This window comes from Jatropha curcas, chromosome 11, assembly GCF_041381405.1.
Source record: "Jatropha curcas cultivar XTBG-Jc1 chromosome 11, XTBG_Jcur_1.0, whole genome shotgun sequence".
NCBI lineage: Eukaryota > Viridiplantae > Streptophyta > Magnoliopsida > Malpighiales > Euphorbiaceae > Jatropha > Jatropha curcas.
Genome location: NC_143161.1, coordinates 19,502,910 through 19,523,725, shown reverse-complemented (window position 1 = coordinate 19,523,725; position 20,816 = coordinate 19,502,910). Strand labels below are relative to the sequence as shown.

The window sequence follows — 20,816 nt, the reverse complement described above, 5'->3', positions numbered from 1 at the left end:
AATTGGTATCAGAGCCAACACTGCTCCTCCTAGTTGCAATCGAACTACATGGGTGGTGACACGGGAATTGCAGTATTCGCCTAGGCTAGGAAAAAGAAACCCTAGCACACAACCACCCTAGCACAAAGTCAACCATCGTGGCAGTGGGACTGCGGAGCATGGCTGGATATTAGGATCCTAGTTGCAACTTAAGGGAAGGGACTTGTCTTGGTTCCCACATTGGAAGTATGGGATTTTAGTGTGGGGTTATATGAACTTGGCTCTTCAACCTCAACAGCTAGCCTTTGAGTTATGATTCACCCAAGGTCATAACAATGTGGTTTGAAGTGTCTCATAACCAAAAAACCTGTCTTTTTAAATCACCTATCCTTTTTTTAGGTTTAAATCTGTCAACTAAATTGATCTGAAAACTCGCAATATAAAAGAAATTGATTTAGTTATTTTATTTCGCTTTCCAATAAGTTAGATTGCGCTTTTGATTTTAGTCTTAGAAGCTTTAAGCAAATGAAATTTTTTAGCTTATTATTTCATCAGAACAAGAAAAAAAAAAAAAACAAGAAATTATGATTTTATTATAGAAAACAAAAATTTGAAATGATGACTTAGCTTATTTGGTTTTAAAATATCAAAAACCTGAACAAAAATACTAATAGCACAAATTTCTGAAATTTGTGCAATGCATCAGTTTGGTTCATTATGCTATTTTAGATGGCTAAATGCTCTCTTTTTGCTGGGCTGTATACTCTAATGATCAGTTAACTACTCTTTCAATCAACTTGCTTTGCTTACTTCCAATTGATATTGATTAGTTTTTTCAGGAAGTAAATGCCTCTCTTCTCTCTAACGTAGCCGGTTCATCTAATGATAAGACTGCATGAGTTTAAGTTTTGTGGCATTCACTGTGAAATGAGTAAACATTATATGGTTTCCAACTAAATTTGTTGCAATTAGAGAGCCTATATATGTGAAAACTGAAACTAATGTTATGCATCTCTTCTGTCATTATTGAACTGTTTTATGTAGTGAGAAGACTCCATATTTTGGGCTTTTCTGGTGTTTAACTGGTTACATGGGAACAAGTATAGGATGGTATCTTATTAGATTTGTGTGGTTAGAGAGCCTTATTTCCTGAAAATGTTGGTCTTGCTTATCATCTCTGCATGTCTCGTTTGCTTGAACGTCGACCATATGCTCACTTAGAGGATTTCAATAAAGTACAGAGATTTATGCTTTTCTCTGGTGGGTGTTACATTTTCATATTTCCAAATAACTAGCTCTGCTCTAGCTTTCTATAAACTTGTTGAAGATAATTGGGATGACCAAAACCATATCAGGTTCCATTATTAAATTTTTTGCAATTTTTCTTTTTTCTTAGTACTTAATTTTTTTCATTTCTAAGTATTAATAAACTAGTTTAATAGAAGCACTTTATATCCAATGTTGCCTCTTAAACTAAGGGACAATTATTTAAGTTATATTGTTCATTTATGTTTATATTGCCTAAATTTCACAGTTGAATTGAGATATTTTGTGCCACTCAGATATGTTCATCCTAATGCTATCCACACTTATAAATTGGCTGCAGAAATTCTTATGTTGGCAATATTTCCCTTTTCCATGAAGTGGAAGAGAAGCTTCAGCAGGTACCTACATTTATTATTGGGGTAGTTACCCTCTGGTTACTGCTAAGTATTTAATAATTTTGTGCAGTAATGTTTCTCAGTAATCTTGAGAAAATATTTTTAAACTGTTCTTTTGCTATGTTGATTAGTTGACAGTGGACCAATCATGTTTAGACAATGCATTCTTGTTCTGAAAAAAGTTCATAGGGAATTTGTTAAAGATAGGTATATTTTTTTTGTCATTAATCATTAAGTGAAAACATTGTCAACAAAAAAATTTGAATCTTCCAATATTCTCTTGGCATGGTTTTATTTTCTTTTTCTTCTTTCAATAACATTTTTGGGCATGGTTAGATATCAAATTTTTGGATGAAATAGTTATTTGTTTATTGTTGATTCCAGGGTCATAATATTGTCTTGATGTCAAATCACCAAACTGAAGCAGACCCGGCTATAATTGCATTGCTGCTTGAGAAAACAAAGCCCTATATTGCTGAGAATTTGGTTAACTGATCTTTTCAAACCTGACTCTTAAGTGGCAATTTGTGTGTTTGAAATGCTTGCATGGCCTAATTCCGCTCATAATAATGCAGATCTATATAGCAGGTGATAGAGTCATAACAGATCCTCTTTGCAAGCCATTCAGCATGGGAAGGTCCTTATGAAACTTTTACATTTCTTCAACTTTGATTCTTCTATCACATGCTTTTTAATTGATTATGTAAAAATTCTTAGATTTGCTTGTTTCCAGGAATCTTATATGCGTGTACTCAAAAAAACACATGAATGATGTTCCTGAGCTTACTGAGATGAAGAAAAGAGCAAACATACGGAGTTTGAAGGAGATGGCCATTCTATTAAGGTATTCTAGTTGCTTCGTGATCATCTGGCAAAAAAAAATATTGGATATAAGAAATATGTTGGCCTGTGTTCATGACTTTTCAATATTCGCTATTTCTACTATTCCCTGAAATAGATTTAATTCATTTGGGAATAGATTCTTTGGACAGTTCACAATTAGCCCTTTTGACTACATTTTCAACTATAATACTAATGTGTCTCACCAAACAGTATGATTTCGATAAAATGCAAGTCTTGGTTGAGTGAATTGTTGAGTTTGTTGGTCATGGAATTTTGGTTTTCTGAAACCACTGTCTTTCTATTGGTTTGTCATTCCTGTTTCAGTTAATTGTTTCACTATTTGGTGTATTTTATTTTTAAAAGTTTTTACATCTTGGATAACTCGTGCGTAGAAAATTTTTCTTTCCGCAGTAATCTTTAGAACTGGGAAAAGAAATTGAAAAAGATTTTAGAGGATGACTAATAAGTTCAAAGATTAGTTCCCTTTAATATGATTCAGATGTATTTTGTCCCATGTTTTCCCATATTTCATTCTATCATGTTTGTGCAATGTTTATATACATTATTTTCTTTCTGTGGTATTTAAAGACAATCAAAACCTTTTGTTGGTTCAAGTCAAGATGGTATGATTAACAGATAAATTGAAGGTGGGACCTTTTAGTAAATTGACTGGGAAATTGTGTACACAGGAGTCGTGTCAGTGTGATAAACCTTTATTCCAGGTTGAACAATTGTTTGCATCAATCAATGAGTCTTGTGTAATTTAAAGCAAATGCCTTTATCTTAAAAATTAATGAGAATTTAAAAATAATTTTATCACTCAGGATTCAGGACTGCATATGTAATACTCATGTAGGAATCACATTGATCAGGCTGAAGCTAATTCTGGTATATTTACTGATATATATCCCTGCAATTTAATGGGTCTATAAGAGTAGGTCTGAATATGTTCAAAAGGAATACTGAACTTAAGAAAAGGAAATAATTTAAAAAAAAAGAAAAGAAAGGTGGAAAATTTAGCAGTCACATCTGGGGTTCACAATATCTCAATTCTGTGATAAGCAATTGTATTTTTTGCATGGATCTTAAAGCTTGTTGCAAACGAATCTCATGTTGAAAAATTAACAAAGTGATGCAAGGACTTGTAAATGGATGAGTATTGGACCTAGCACAAGCCAATTGGTTTTATGCAAGATGGTTCCAACACTTGTCCACTTATTAAGCCCGGACTGTTTTGGGCCCATGAACTTGAATAAAGCTATGTGATGTTGCATTATGATTTTTGTTTTACACCATATAAATGTTCCAAAACTATAGGATAAATCCTCATCTTTTTGGGTCTGTTGTAAAAAATATTTAAAATTTTGGCTAAAAAAATATTGTTTAACTGAATGCTGAAAAGATAGCAATACTTGTTACTTTGCACGATTTTCACTTAGATTATATTTGTTTGTCAAGATTCTTCCATTTTGTTGATGTCCTTACACACACATGTGAGTGTTTTATGTCAGAAATCATCTTAATCTATTACTTCGAATACAGGGGTGGGTCACGAATAGTGTGGATTGCCCCAAGTGGTGGTAGGGACCGCCCAGATCATCTGACTGGAGAATGGTATCCAGTAAGTGCTTTTTTATTTTATTTTTTTAATTTTTCCTTATTTCCTTATTTAAAAAAAAATATTTTTACCTTCATTTTTTTTTTCATGTAAAAGAAATATTGGAAAGATAATGCTTTTTAGATTTTTATTTGATTCATTTCATCACATTGCACATTATTGTTTAAACGGTTTGAGATTACTGCTGTTTTTCCTCATAGCCATAGATTTTATAGTAATCTTGGAGCCTAATTCTCGTCTTATAGTGCACCATTTATTCTAATCTTGCATCTGAATATTATCAAACATGGGTTAATCTCTTGAAAAATTCTCAACATTTAATGGTTTACAATCATTCGTGTTTATCAGGAAATATCCAATTACGTCTACATCCTATATTTTAATTATCTACTGCAATCACAGCCAGTTCCTAAATTGATTTGATTATACGTGCGTGAAGTTAAGCATTCATGCAAATATATTCAGTGGCCAAATGTCAATGAGTTAATTGTTTTCTTGTAATTGTATTTTAGCGGCTTAGTTATGATTGCAACCAATAGCTGAGGTATATGCTATAGGTGACTATTTCGAAAGTGCTGACCAAACTGCAAAATTGGGAAAAGGTTCATGACTTCTTTCTTTGTGATTAAACTATAAGATAAAATTATCACTAGAAACCATATCCAGTGTTTTAGCTTTCAAGACATATGGATGTGAATTGTCAATATATTGGTTAGCATGAGTAGAATACTGGTCATTTTGTTGGGAACTATGATTTGTGGTGCATAAAAACCTTTTCTTGCTTATCATTCAGCATTCTGGTTCTGGAGTATGCTCAATTGCAGTATGAGTGAAGAATCATCTTGGTCCATACTTTCTTTTCTTTCATTGTGTTTGTGCCTCATCATATTTTTGCTAACCTACTTTTTTCTAGACCTAAAATGAATGAATATATTCTATCATTTCCTTCAGAATTGATCTTTCCTTTTGGTGACATGAAAATAAAATAAAATAAACTTTTCTGGAAAAATTCAAATTAAATTATCCTTGCTTAAAGGGTGCTAATATGCATCAAAACCTACTTTATGCATGCTTCTGAGGAATCACTCTCCTGCTAAGTGCAAAGCAGTTATAGATTCTAGCTTCTTGAAAAGAGTGTACAATTAATCTAGGACAGAACTGTTAAAGAATTCTTGCAACTTATGATTAGATATTAACCACAGCATGGTTGGGAATGTTTTATCTTCCTTGCTTATTGTGGCAAAAGAAAAAAAAAAAAGGGAATACTTAAGCACTGGTTCATCAATAAGCAACATATTTGTTTCTGTGATGCCTTCACACTCATTAATGCTGATATAAGTGGGGCAGGCACCATTTGATGCTTCTTCAGTGGATAACATGAGAAGGCTTGCTGAACATTCTGGTGCTCCTGGGCATATTTATCCATTGGCATTATTATGCCATGACATAATGCCCCCTCCCCTTCAGGTATATCCTCATTTCATTTGATGTCTTTTTGTGATAGTATGTCTCAATGCATTGGAATTATTTAGGTGCAAAAGGAAATTGGAGAGAAACGAGTGATCTCCTTTCATGGGGTTGGATTATCAATTGCACCGGGAATCAGCTTCTCTGAAATTGCTGGTAGTTGTGAAAATCCTGAAGAGGTTGGTCAAAATCATTACACTGGTCATGCATCTTTAACTGATTTGTAGTCATAATATAATTGAAAGCAAGCGCACAACTGGAAAAATTGGAAGCCTTACATTTCTTAATGTTTGGCCTAACATGAAAAATTAAAAGCCGAACCATAAATGGTTATGCTTACCATTTCTTAATGTAACAGTGGATCAATGTTCAAAGTGACCCTTATTTAATTGGGTCCAACTAAGCTCAATTTTTAATTTTAAGGCCAAATTTATTCTATCTTAGGGCCATTTAAGCCCAGATCTATTTAAAATCAATAAAAATTATTACACGAAGTCTTAATTTCAAACTAGCTGAGGTTAGCTATGTGAATCCTTTATTTCCATTCCGCTTTGTTTACAACTAAGGCTGCACTAATGTCAGGAAGTAATTGATCTTTTGGAACATTTTCCCTGCATGTGGTTCTAGGTCTACCTCCTTTTTAGTTACCTCCACCATCAATGTGTCGCACTTATGAACCAGAGCACATTGGGATCTATGAAGGACATGAATAATGCATTTCGGACATCCTTCTTTCATTTTATGTCTAACTTGTGCATCTTTTTTCCACTATGGTCGTTTCTAATCTTGCCCGATTTTATGTGACCACCCATCCATCTTAACATTCTCATTTATACGATATTCATCTTTTGGATATGTTGGATATTCAGGGCTTAACATTCACTCCCTTGTAAGATCGCAGGTCTCATCAGCGTTTTGTGCAAATTGTCTTTCAAATTGTTATATATCTTCTTATCACGTAGTGCATCTGTATGTGTGTTCTTCACACATCAACTTGTTGAATTAACTCTCTGAAAATACTGACTTGCTTTTTCTGGTTCTTCATGTTCAGCTTCCGGTTGATGCAAATCTAGGAGTTAGGTTTTCTTTTTAACCCTTTAATATGGCAGTTTTAACCTCTCTAATGCCTTATCTAGCTTATCAATTTGTGCACCAAGGCTCATTGTCTTCTTGTCTTTGTGATCCTGCCTTTAGTTTCTGCTCTCTAGGTCTTTGCAGTTGCTGTTTTAGCTTTTCCAACTGCTGCATAGAACTTGCCTGCATTTTGTTCTGAATTTTCTGTGCATAATTCTGTTTCTTTTTTTGCTTGCTGCAATGCATTTTCTGGCTGCTGCCTGTGCAAATTCTCTGTGTTTGTAGATCTTCATACTGATTAGATTTCCTTGCTGCTTCTTGTAGTGGTTTAGGAATATCTGGCAGTAATTTAGACTGATCTAGATGGGGCAGGGATTGAAAATGTAAAACCTGCCCCAACCTATGTATTTGTCATTCCTACTAGTGTTAACAATAATTTAAATGTACCTATGTACTGTTGAAGTAAGAGTATTCTAGTATAGTTTGCATGAACATAACTTATCTGCATCTATTTGTTGAAATCATTGTGATTAAAGAAAATAATGTGTTTCCTAGTTTAGGTTTATTCCTAATTAGTGTAAAGATTATGTTTCCTAGTTTAGCTTTATTCCTATTTAGATTACTTCCTATATTGGAACAATTTTTTGTATATATATAGAGTGGAGTAGAGGTTGAAAAATATAACACAATTGAAAGGAATAAAATATATTCTTTCCTTTAATTTCTACATAGTATCAGAGCCATTGTCGTGTATTTTTCGGCAGCGGTTTCAGTTTGCAAAGTAGTCTGAGATACACATTGCACCACCGGAAGTGGGAGTTGGTCGTCACCGCTCGTCTCAGAAGGAAGAACGAACGCTGATCGGCACTCCGTCCAAACCGCGTCGCTGTCCGACCATGCGCATGTGCACACGTGCCTCCTGAAGATTTTGACTGTTCTTCACGCGCCGGCGCGTGTGGCTGTTTCCGGCGAGCTCCGTTGACAATTCTTGTTTCGGCGACCTCGACTCGGTGTGGCGACTAAGAAGAACTATTGGTTCTTCAACACCAGTTTTGCCTTTTTTGGAATTTTTTCCCTTTCCACCACTGGTGCTGCCTTTTACTGCTATTGCCTTTTACAGCTGCTGCCTTTTTTTTTTTTTTTTTTTACCACTGCTGCCGTTTATTTATTTATTTTTTTAAGATATGGTTGACGGAAAGAAGGTTGATATGGTTTTTCACTCAGAGAGCCCCTCACTTCAGATTAGTCCGGTGAAGTTAGATGAAACAAACTACCTGGCTTTGTCTCGGTCTTGTTTATTATTCATTGAAACTACAGGTTTGCAGGGATACCTTGATGGTGGAGCAACTAAACCAGTTTCGACAGATGCGGCCTTTAACAAGTGGAAATCCGAGAATTCTCTTATTATGTCTTTGTTAATAAATTCCATTGAGCCAATTATTTTCTGAGGATATTTGCTTCTTGATACAGCTAAGAAGATTTGGGATGCTGCTTCACAAATTGGAAACTATGCTCAGAGGTATGAATTGCGACAGAAAGTTCATGAAACCAAGCAGGGAGATCTGACTATCGCTCAGTATTTTGTTGAACTTAGTGGGTTATGGCAGGAACTGGATTATTATCAAGACTTTCAAGCAAGATGTACTGATGATGCGACTCAAGTTCAAAAGTTGATCGAAGTAGAACGTGTGTATGATTTTCTGGCTGGCCTAAATATAACGAGTATGATCAGATTCGAGTCCAAGTTCTTGGACGAGATCCTTTTCCATCTTTACGACAAGCATACTCATTTGTACGGCAAGAGGAGACTAGGAGGAACGCTATGGTTCACAGATCTACCATTGACAAAGCAGGGTTGATTTCTAATTCTGCAAGCGAACATATCTAGGCTGCAAAGAGCAATTCTTTAGATAGAGATCAATTATTTTGTGAATATTGCGGTAAGAACAGGCACACTAAGGAGTTCTGCTGGAAATTACATGGACGCCCAACTAAAGTGCGTGGAGGAAAGCGGGTCAGTTCTTCTAGACTACAGGCACACATATCTGATAGTGGAGCTTTATCTGAGGAACCATCTACTGGTGGAAGCTTTTCTAATAAGGAGATTCAGTCCCTGAAACAATTGTTGTCACAGCTTGATTCGTCCTCAACTCAGACTGCAGCCTCTAATTTTGTTAATTCAGGTAATGCTTTCCTTACCTTTCTTGCAAAGATTGCAAAACCCTCTTGGGTTATAGATTCATGAGCAAATAAACATACAACAGGCTCTATAAAACATTTCTTCACATATTTTAAGTATCAAGGCACAGACAAAATTCGCATTGCGGATGGCTTCTTAGTACCAATTGCTGGCACGGGTTCTATTGACTGTACTTCCAATATTAAACTCTCCCCTGTTCTTCATGTTCCTAGATTTCCTATTAATCTGTTATTTGTTAGCTTAATCACAGAAGCACTTAATTGCAAAGTAACTTTTTACCCTATTCATTGTATATTTTAGGAATTGAATACGGGGAGAACGATTGGCAATGGTAGCTTGCGCGATGGACTGTATCTGTTGGATGATGTTTGTCGTTTTTCACATTCGGGTACCAGTCAAACTTTGTTAGGAACTTCTAGAAATCCTTCCCATGAAGTTTTTCAATGGCATAGGAGATTAGGACATCCCTCTTTTTCTGTTTTAGGACGTTTGTTTCCCACTTTGTTTGCTAAATGCGATTTTAATTCATTAGTATGTGATGCTTGTGAACTTGCCAAACACACCAGCCATTCTTATTCTCCAATTAATAATAAGAATTTGATTCCTTTTGCTACTATTCATTCTGATGTTTGGGGTCCTACAAAAACTGTCTCTCTTTCTGGTTATAGATGGTTTGTGACCTTTATTGATTGTTGCACTAGATTGACTTGGGTTTATTTGATGAAAACAAAAAATTGAAGTTTTTTCGTGTTTTTAGAACTTCCATAAAATGATTTGTACTCAGTTTGATGCGCATGTTAAAATCCTAAGAACTGATAATGGTACTGAATACATGAATGCAGTTTTTCGTACTTATTTAGATTCTAATGGTATTATACATCAGACTAATTGTGTCAATACTAGTGCTCAAAATGGCATAGCGGAAAGGAAAAATAGGCATTTACTGGAAGTAGCTAGGTCCCTTATGTTCACTATAAATCTTCCCAAACCATATTGGGGATGCTATTTTGACTGATGTTTACCTTATCAATCGTATGCCTCTTCGTACTTTAAATTTTAAAACTCCATTATAGGTTCTTCAAGGAAAAAACTCTTATATTGTACCTCCTAAAGTCTTTGGTTGTGTTTGCTTTGTTCATCAGAATGGTATAAGCAAATTAGATCCTAGAGCCTTGAAGTGTGTGTTTGTTGGTTACTCTACCACTCAAAAAGGATACAAGTGTTATCATCCTTCTAGGAAATACTGTGAGTATGGATGTTACCTTTCGGGAGTTTGAATCTTATTTTCCTTTCCAGTCACCTCTTCTGGGGGAGAAATATCAGATGGGAGAGGTGATGGATGACATTTCTTCCAAGGGGGAGATTCCTGTAGACATAAATAGTAAGAGAGAGCAACCACCCAAATCTCTAGGAAGATTGGATAGACCTGATTTTGAAAACCTACACACGGCGGACTAATACAGATACAACCATGGAGCATGAGACCTCTAATTAACCGTACTCTCCAATTTCAATCCCTGAAGATACAGAAGAACAAGAACTTGGCGAGTCTTCTTTAATTCCTATTGATTCTAATCCTAATCTTGATTTCAGTCCTTCTGACAATGATCTTGATATTTCTATTGCTCTTAGAAAATTAGTTAGAACATGCACTAAACATCCCATCTCCCATTTTATCTCCTATAATGCTTTGTCCCCTTCCTATAGAGCCTTTGTTTTGTCTGTTTCTATACCGTAGGATTGGCAAGAGGCATTACAGGACTCAAAATGGAAGGCTACAATGGTCGAGGAGATGAGAGCTCTGGCAAAAAACGAGACATGGGATCTTGTAACTCCACCAGGAAAGAAGCCAGTTGGATGTAAATGGGTGTTCACAGTTAAACATACGGCAGATGGTTCAATTGAGAGGTACAAGGCTAGATTGGTAGCCAGAGGATTCAGTCAGACCTATAGAGTTGATTATCAGGAAACATTTGCCCTTGTAGCCAAGATGAACACAATCAGAATTTTATTGTCTTGTGCAGTCAATCTTAACTGGGAGATACATCAATTTGATGTTAAAAATGCTTTTCTACATGGTGATTTGAAAGAAGAGTTGTATATGGAGATTCTTCCTGGATTTGATGATGACTGTAGATTTAATGTGGGAAAATATTTTTTCTGTATTTGATTCATCAATAGGGACACATATATATACACATACAAAATACTATAAACCTATTAGGAATCTAACTCCTAATAGAGTTCTATTTACAACTAATCCTTAACACTCCCCCTCAAGTTGGAGCATAGATATTAATCATGCCTAACTTGTTACAAAGATAGTCAACCCGGGGTCCGTTTAGAGCTTTTGTAAAGATATCCCCTAACTGTTCACTTGTTTTAACGTATCCTGTAGAGATAATACCCTGTTGTATCTTTTCACGAATGAAATGACAATCAATCTCGATATGTTTTGTTCGTTCATGGAATACTGGATTTGATGCAATGTGAAGAGCAACTTGATTATCACACCATAACTTTGCAGGCAAGGATGACTTGAAGCCAATTTCCTCTAACAACTGACGAATCCAAATTAATTCACAAGCAGATTGTGTCATAGCTCGATATTCTGATTCAGCACTCGATCGTGAGACTACATTTTGTTTCTTGCTCCTCCATGATATCAAGTTTCCACCTACAAAGACACAATATCCTGAAGTTGATCTTCTATCACCCTTCGAACCTGCCCAATCCGCATCTGAAAAACATTCAATGTTCAAATGCCTATGATTACTGTAAAGCAGGCCACGACCTGGATTACCGTTTAAGTAGCACAAAATCTGTCCTAAAGCTTCCCAATGGATAACAGTAGGAGAAGACATAAACTGGCTCAAGACGCTCACAGAGTAAGCAATATCTGGACGTGTTACGGTAAGATAATTCAATTTGTCCACTAACCTTCTATACATCTCAGGATCATCAAATAGCTCACCACCAATTGAAAGTTGCATATTTGGAGTCATTGGAGCACTGCATGGCTTAGCACCCAACTTTCCAGTTTCCTTCAGTAAGTCAAGGACATACTTCCTTTGAGATAAAAAGATGCCTCTCTTACACCTAGATACTTCAATACCCAAAAAATACTTCAACAATCCTAAGTCTTTTGTCTGGAACTGGGTCTAGAGAAATGATTTGAGTGATGTAATGCCGGCTGAATCACTCCCTGTAATAACAATGTCATCAACATAAACCACAGGTAGAATCAAACCAGTCTTAGTACTTCTGAAAAATACAGAATGATCAGAAGTACTCTTCTGCATGCCAAATTGATGTACCACATTGCAAAATCTACCAAACCAAGCTCGAGGACTCTGTTTTAGGCCATAAAGAGATTTTCGAAGTTTACACACTTTACTCGACTCCCCCTGAGCAACAAAGCCTGGTGGTTGCTCCATGTAAACTTTCTCCTGAAGATCCCCATGAAGAAAGGCATTCTTAACGTCCAGGTGATGTAAAGGCCAGTCAAAAGTAGCTGCTAATGAAATAAATAAACGAACAGAAGACAATTTGGCAACAGGAGAAAAAGTATCAGAATAATCAAGGCCATAGATCTGAGAATAGCCCTTTGCAACTAATCGAGCCTTGAGACGAGCAACAGTCCCATCAGGATTCACTTTAACGGTGAAAACCCACTTACAACCAATAGCTTTCTTACCTGCTGGGAGAGGCACAAGATCCCAAGTACCATTAGTATCTAAGGCAGCCATCTCCTCTTTCATTGCTGCACACCAACCAGGATGGGACAAAGCTTGGACAACAGTTTTAGGAATAGAGACAGAGTCTAAGTTACTTACAAAACAACGAGATGAAGAAGAAAGATGATCATAACTAACAAAAGAGAAAATAGGGTAGGTACACTTGCGTTTACCTTTTCGAAGAGCAATGGGAAGGTCAAGGTCTGACTGGGGAGTAGATGGTACAGGCTCAGGTTGAGTGGAGAGAACCGGATCTTCTGTTGAAACGGCAGGTGGAGGAAGTGAGTCAAGAGTTCCTGGTCTCCTGGAATAAACCTGTTCAAAACGAGGGCGTGTAGATGTTGGTGCAGGAGCGGGAATAGGAGGTTCAATGGGGAATAGAAGTTTAGAAGGAAACAAGACATTATAAGGAATTGCACCATTAAGCACAGAAGAAGGCATGCGATTAATCAAAAAACATGCAGTAGAGACAGCATCAGCCCAAAAATGTTTAGGGACCTTCATTTGGAATAAAAGTGCCCTAGCAACCTCAAGAAGATGTCGATTCTTTCTTTCTGCAACCCCATTTTGAGGAGTATCAACACAAGATGTTTGATGGAGAATACCATTTTGTGAGATATAAGATTGGAAGGAACTAGATAGGTATTCTGTAGCATTATCACTGTGCAATATGCGAACAGAAGTATTAAATTGAGTTTTAATTTTAGCACAAAAAGAACAAAAAATAGAGAATATCTCAGAACGAGTTTTCATTAAAAATAACCAAGTAACACGAGAATAATCATCCACGAAAGTTACAAAATACCGAAAGCCAGTTTTAGAAATAACAGGACATGGACCCCAAACATCAGAATGAATTAACTCAAAAGGGGATGAAACCCGTTTATTGACTCGAGGAACTAAAGGCAAACGATGATGTTTGGCAAATTGACAAGATTCACATTCTAAACTTGATAAAGACTGAAACTGCGGACACAACTTCTTTAAAGTAGACAATGATGGATGACCCAAACGACAATGAACCTCAAGAGGAGATAGAGCACCAGCACAAGCCAGAGATAATGAAACGTGTTCATCCAGAAGATAAAGGCCACCAGATTCACGTCCTCTACCAATAATCCGCTTCGTCAAAAGATCCTGAAACACACAATATGTAGGATAAAATTTGACACAACAATTCAGCATACGAGTAATTTTGCTAATAGATAATAGATTAAACGAAAAACGAGGCAAACAAAAAACAGAAGACAATGGAAGAGATGGAATGGGATTGGCAGTGCCAATACACTTGACAGGAGATGTGGACCCATCAGCTAGAGTAACATGACGATTAAATTGTTTAGGTTCTTTTAAGGAGGATAAGAGACTAGGGTTACCTGTCATGTGATCGGTGCAACCAGAATCAATGACCCACTCTGATGAGGTAGACATAAGACAGGAAGGAGGAGTACCTGAGTTGGCAGCAGCAGCAATTGAGGAATCAGTAGACTTAGAGGAACGGTATCTAGAGAGCTCAGCATACTCCGCAGCAGAAATTGTTACATTGTTGTCAAAAGAAGTAACTGCATTATCTTAATGTGCCATATTTACCCTTGGTGGTTATTTATTAGTTTCTTGCAATACCGTTTAGTGTGACCAGGTTCATGACAATAATGACAAATAAGAATGCTTGTCTCCCGAGTGATTGGTCCATTACCACGATTATTTCCTCCTCTTCCTCTGTTTATTGGCTGTCTAGCTACCTGATTACGACTCACAAGGGCACTATTATCAGAAGGGGAAGGTGTATGAGAACCTTCAGTACGTAGCAATCTAGCAAAAGTCTCCTGAAGAGAGGTAACATCACTGCCTGAAAGAACTTGTGATTTGGCAGTTTCAAAAACTGGAGCAAGACCTGCAAGAAAACTCATCACAGCCATTTGTTCTCGCTGCGTTTGTTGAACCTTAACATCGGGACTAAAAGGCAATAAAACATTAAGTTCCTCGTAAATCTTTTTAAATTCCATGAAATAAGCTGTAAGGGGCATATCTCGCTGGTCAGCCCGATAAAATCCTTTGCAGACCTCATACATACGAGACAGATTACCTTTTCCCGAATACAAGAATTCAAGATATTCCATTAATTCTTTAACAAACTCACAATGATTGATTAATCCAACCACTTCACTGTCAATAGAATTGCGAATCAGTAGGAATAACTTAGCATCTTCCCTAAGCCAACGTTGCCTAGTGTCATCAGTTGGTGGATCATCAATTAGATGATCATCTTTTTCAACACTTCGCAAATAAATTCGAATTGTCTTACTCCAATCTAAATAATTAGTTCCTTTCAATTTATGTTCTGTGATCTTATTCATTGCTGGGATCAATTCAGTAATAGTAGTTTTAGAATCTGTAGGTGGAGGATCCATTATTAATTAAAACTAAACCCCTACCAGCAACGCAGAAATAGACACCAAAAAAAAATAGTCTTTCAATGCAAACAGGAGCTAAAGGTAACCTGAAACGCTAAATTGACAGAACTGAGTACGCCGCTACCAAAACTTCGCTGGATCGCAAAAACAACCACCTGAGTAGACTGCTGACAGAAAAATGAAGCCAGAACACAATTTTCGATCGCCGGAAATAGCCGGACGTGCCGCCACGCGCCGGCGCGTGGTACTGTAGTAGAATCTTGTATCGGCGCATGAGGCCCACGCGCAGGGAATCCGGTGACCGGATTTTGGGGGATGACCGGTCGGCAGCTGGAGCAACTCCTGGAGTGGGCGGTGAGACAAAAAAGTGACCCTAGAATAGTCACCAACACTGACAGCCACCACGCGCAGGAAATCCGGTGACCAGATTTTGAGGGAACGCCGGAATTTTCTATGCAAACGGCAAAAAATCAAGTTTAAAGAGCCACAGGCTCTGATACCATGTAGATTTAATGTGGGAAAATATTTTTTCTGTATTTGATTCATCAATAGGGACACATATATATACACATACAAAATACTATAAACCTATTAGGAATCTAACTCCTAATAGAGTTCTATTTACAACTAATTCTTAACACAAAACCAGAGGACAAGTTTGCAAGCTGAAGAAATCATTATATAAGCTGAAACAATCACCAAGAGCATGGTTCGAAAGGTTTAGTAAAGCTATGCTTTCTTTTGAATATATTCAGAGCGAAGCTGGTCATACTTTGTTCATTAAACATCATGAAGGTAAGATCACATTGCTTATTGTTTATGTTGATGATATAGTGATGACTGGAAATAATGAAGAAGAAATGACTCACTTGAGAAATTTGTTAGCTAGGGAGTTTACGATTAAGGATTTGGGAAAGTTGAGATATTTCCTTAGGATAGAAGTTGCTAGGTCAGAAAAAGGGGTTTTTATTTCTCAGAGAAAGTACATCCTTGATCTCCTTAAAGAAACTGGTATGTTGGGATGTAAATCTGCAGAATCACCTATTGAAGTCAATCATAAGCTTCAAGCTAGAGTGGGAAGTTCAGTTGATGTTGGCAGGTATCAGAGATTGGTCGGGAGATTGATTCCTTGCCCATACTAGACCAGATATTGCCTATGCTGTAAGTTTAGTAAGTCAGTACATGCACGACCCTCGGGAGTCCCACTTAGAAGCAGTGCATTGGATTCTAAGATATTTAAAATCAGCTCCAGGTAGAGGACTTTTATTTTCTAAACATGGCCATTTAACAATAACAGGCTATACAGATGCGGATTGGGCTAGTTCCCTTGATGACAGGATATCAACCTCAGGTTATTGTGTTTTTGTTGGAGGAAACCTGGTCACATGGAGAAGCAAGAAGTAGGCTGCTGTTGCAAGGTCCAGTGCAGAAGCTGAATATAGAGCTATGGCACAGGGAATCTGTGAACTTCTATGGTTGCGCAGATTAATGGAAGAGTTAAAGTTGGTTGAAACAACAAATATATCTTTATTTTGTGATAGTAAAGCAGCCATCAGTATGATGAACAATCTAGTCCGGTATGATTGAACTAAACACATAGAGATTGATCACTTTATAAAAGAGAAGATAGTTGAAGGTTTTATAAGTGTCTCCTATATAGCTTCAAAAGAGCAACTAGCTGATGTTTTCACAAAGGGTTTGCATAGCAAGTTGTTTCATCCTTTAGTTTGCAAGTAAGGCATGAGTAATATCTATGCATCAACTTGAGGGGGAGTGTTGAAATCTTTGTGATTAAAGTAAATATTGTGTTTCCTAGTTTAGGTTTATTCCTATTTAGATTACTTCCTATATTGGAATAATTTTATATATATATATATATAGTGGAGTAGAGGTTGAAAAATATAACACAATTGAAAGAAATAAAACATATTCTTTCCTTTAATTTCTACACTATTTTACATTTTATCTTAATTTGATTTCTTTATTCATTACAACTCTTAAAATCTGAGTTCTTTTTTTTTTCCCAAAATTTAGAAAATTAGGTTGGCCAAACCCGGAAATGGTAAGCTGTCCACATGGATTTAATAGCTATATTAAATGTGAATGAGAATAATTATGGGGCCAAGACAATGAGAGAAAACTGTTCGTTGTCAAATAAAAGTTGTATTTTTTTTCTTTCATTAATTAGCTGGTGACTTGTGCTATAACTAACGTGGTAAAGTTATGATGATGAATTAGTATTAGATGTTAAAAGATCTAACAAAGCTTGATCATGATGAATTTTTATTTTTAGCTGTAGCGATTTATTCATGTATGATAATGTTTAAGCAAGGTATAAACATCATCCACAAATAAAAAATTATAAAAGATTCTTCATGCTATCATTATTCCAAATAATTTATGATTCTTTTGTGGTATCTTAAGCCAATCCTTTATACTGGTTCAAAGTTTTTTGAGTTATATGATCTCAAAATCTGAAAGTTCTTATTTGTTTCTAAAAAATTATTGTGCTTTGTTTGCATACTGTTTTCTGAATGTTTCTAAATCGGTTGATCTTTCCTGTGACAGGCAAAGAACATTTATTCACAACTTCTGTATGATTCAGTGACTGCGCAATACAACGTGCTTAAATCTGCCATAAATGGCAAACGAGGGCTAGAGGCTTCAATTCCAACTGTCTCTTTGTCACAACCATGGAATTAATCAACCTTTTGCATGTTTAACTAGGTATTTTCTTATTTCCTAAAATTTATGAAATAAGTAGGGATCAGGATCTAATGTTTTTTATAGTCTTAAAAAATGAAAATGACTTAGCAGAATTATTTAAGTTGTGACAGGATCACTGTTGACAGATTCTGATAGAGTTACTGGTAAGAGGCTAACTGGAGGAAGGCACATTTTAAAGAGTTGATAACATCCTTCTAAATAGGGCACAAGTTTTGACAAGAGTTGGAAGAGATGCTGTAAGACTTTGTTGCTAGAAAACTTAGATGTTACAGATAATGTTAATGGTTCCTAATATACCAATGAGGACCACACACTTGCACCTCAATGTAAATATGTCACTTTTAGGTTGAACTCTGTGTTTATGTTAAAAATCTCAAACTTAATAATATGGCTTGCTTAGGTTAGGAGATACCTATCCGCTTGTCCGGATTGAAAGGTAGGATTATTTTCTTAATAACATTGAAAATTGGCTCATGGTATAATTTCATATCGTTACAAATTTAATTTGACATGTTTCAGGATATAGTATGTTATAGTTTTGCAACTGCTCAACTGATGGAGATCTGCCAGTCCTTCGACTTTGAGACGAGTGCACTACTACGGGCAAGTGTTTTATCTTGATGACATCGAGGATAAACTTTTGTAGAAGTTTGCAATCTTGCATCAAGCTTTCTCTCTATGTGCATTTGTTTTTGGAGCTGTACCCATCTTGATGGACAAGTTGAATTTGGAGGGGTGCAGATAACAAGTGGTTCTAGCAAGGCCGACGTTGGTCCTCTTCATGCAATTTTGTGTGCATTCACTCAAATTGTTATGTATCTGATCATATTTACGTTATATACACGGTTAATATGCCTTTTTTCTAAAGATGCAAGCTTTCAAGTCAATCTTGTTAACAAAATCTGCGCAACTATGTTTTTTTTTTTTTTTTTTTTTTTTTTTTTGTGAGCAAGGGGGGTGTTCAGAACTCTAATTTTGTGGGGAAAAGCTTAAAATCCCGAATAAATGTTCGGATGCCAGCAACTGTTTGAATATTGGTTGCTGGGTTTTCTCAGTAAGACTCCTTTCTTTGCTCTCCCAATTTAACTTTCTGTTGTTCTACAATTATTGCTTTTTGCTTTCTCTTTTGTAAACTGCTCTTTAATTATGGCTGATAATGCGATCTCTGGTAATGTCATTAGTTTGCAGCCATAAATCACAACTCAAATAAGGCGACTCTAGAGCTAGTTATAGCTTTATTGAGTAAACCATTAAAAATGCCCTCAAAGTTGCATTTTGTTACAATTACACCCCGGGCATGGTAATTTTTAGTTTTTGTAATAATTGTATCCATATTAAAATCCGACTCTAAAAAATAATAAATAACAAAAACAATGGGATACACTCTTATACATGGATAAAATTAACCCAACTCGGGTCAATTAAAAAAATTAACCGTTTTATGAGAAAAAAAAAAAAAAAAAAAAATCCAAACTCTCAAAGTCACCTCTCCTTTGCCTCTCCCGTTTTCTTCTTTGCCTCATCCTTGCTAAAAGTCTATCCACCCAAACAATAGCCAAGAAACAAAAATCACTTATTTGCCTCATCATTGCTAAAGTCCATCAACCAAACAATAGCCAAAGAATCAAAAGTCAAAGCCCAGAAAAACAGATCACCTCGCCTTTGCCTCTCCCGTTTTCTTCTTTGCCTCATCTTCGCTAAAGTCCACCGATCCACACAATAGCCAAAAAACAAAAAACGAAAATTAAAAGTCAAAGCCCAATAAAACAGAAATCATAGAGTAAACCCATATCGAAAATGAGTTTACAAAAAAAAAAAAAAAAAAAAAAAAAACTCAGCACCTACCCACGACGGTAGCAAGGGGTTTTGACGTATGCGTTGATCATCTCCTCTTTGGCTGGTTTTGAGTTAGTTGGGATCTCCATGACGATAAGCCAGTGCTCATAGTCACAGCCATCCAAGAGTATCGGTTCCTTTGGTGGTCGGTTACTCTAGTTGGATGACGAATCATTCAGTGACGAGTAACCTGAGCTAGAAGTTTTGAAACGGGTAGAGACTTTCACATAGTCCGGAAAGATTTGGTTCAATGGTTTTTCCCAAGGAGAGAAAAAATGAATCGAGAACTATAAGAGAGTGAAGATGATGATGGGTCGGCAAATTGAAGAGAAGAGAGAAGCTTGGTGTGCAGGGGACAGTTTATATTGCGTGAACAGGGGAAAAATTTTTGCGTTAGGTTAAGTTTTAAAATGGTGGTTAGTTTTAAATCGAGGGCAAACCGTGGGATCCACACACAATATTATTTTAATCATTTTTAAATGACAGATTTCATTGGGGTTCAATTATTACATAAGTTACAATTAAGGTGCTGGGTTAACTTAAGAATACAGTGTAATTATAACAAAACACAAACTTAAGGGTATTTTTAATGGTTTACTCCAGTTTTATTTGATGAAGAATCCGACTTCTTGTTTCGCCCTGTTGATAAATTCAGTATCAGACAAAAAGATTTCATGGAACAGTTATGAAAGTGTTTATTCTAAAATCAGTGGGGTACTTGGATTTAGTTCCTATCAAATAGTAAACGGGTTTCAAACTACGTTGGCCTATAGGCTTGAACGGTCAATCTAAGGGTTCTTGTATATTCATTGTGTCATGCCTTTAAATGCTTTTTCCTATTCATACTAAAAGTATTTTTCCTAGGCGAGTAAAAGTTGTGTGAAAAAGAGACGAAGAGTAGACGCACTTCATAACTAATTATTAAATCAAAACATTAATGATAAATAGATATTAATTACACTGATAAATCATATACTAAAAGGTTAAATCAAATCACTGTGACTTTTTAAATATTTGGATAGTCTTAATATGTTGCTAGACAATGTATTTGACCAACAAATATTAATTAATTAATTTAATTTATATTTGTTGCCAATATATTTGGAACTTAGAAGGTCACACATATAAGAATGGATATGAAAAAGTGAAAACGAGAAATCGAATCGAGTATGACTTGATTACAAATTAGTTTTGAGACATTAAACGCAAAATTGTAATTTATATTTAATTACAATTTTACCTAAATTATTAAGTATTGAC

At 36.0% G+C, this 20,816-nt stretch overlaps 2 protein-coding genes and 1 long non-coding RNA gene across 6 annotated transcripts in view; 1 reads left to right on the top strand and 2 right to left on the bottom strand.

The window, feature by feature from the left end:
• The window catches only part of ATS1 (phospholipid/glycerol acyltransferase family protein), a 43,602-nt gene extending 24,824 nt beyond the window's left edge, over positions 1 to 18,778 (top strand). Inside the window, exons 5-13 of one of the 4 annotated variants that reach the window (XM_012225396.4) lie at positions 1,586 to 1,643; positions 2,025 to 2,126; positions 2,216 to 2,277; positions 2,374 to 2,484; positions 4,026 to 4,104; positions 5,449 to 5,568; positions 5,634 to 5,747; positions 17,562 to 17,720; positions 18,240 to 18,778. In XM_012225396.4, the coding sequence (XP_012080786.1) occupies positions 1,586 to 1,643; positions 2,025 to 2,126; positions 2,216 to 2,277; positions 2,374 to 2,484; positions 4,026 to 4,104; positions 5,449 to 5,568; positions 5,634 to 5,747; positions 17,562 to 17,696 (781 nt within the window). In that variant the 3' untranslated portion in view covers positions 17,697 to 17,720; positions 18,240 to 18,778. 4 annotated transcript variants of the gene reach the window in all.
• Positions 14,166 to 14,990, bottom strand: LOC149492690 (uncharacterized). The gene has a single exon (XM_089716403.1). The coding sequence runs from the start codon at positions 14,988 to 14,990 to the stop codon at positions 14,166 to 14,168; it is 825 nt and encodes a 274-aa protein (XP_089572529.1).
• A 276-nt stretch (positions 18,779 to 19,054) lies between the features above and the next one.
• LOC110010238 (uncharacterized) lies at positions 19,055 to 20,279 on the bottom strand. Its single transcript, XR_002285217.3, has 2 exons — positions 19,566 to 20,279; positions 19,055 to 19,417 (listed from the first exon to the last, which is right to left on the bottom strand). It is a non-coding gene; the product is annotated as an uncharacterized LOC110010238 (long non-coding RNA).
• Between the last annotated feature and the right edge of the window lie 537 nt (positions 20,280 to 20,816).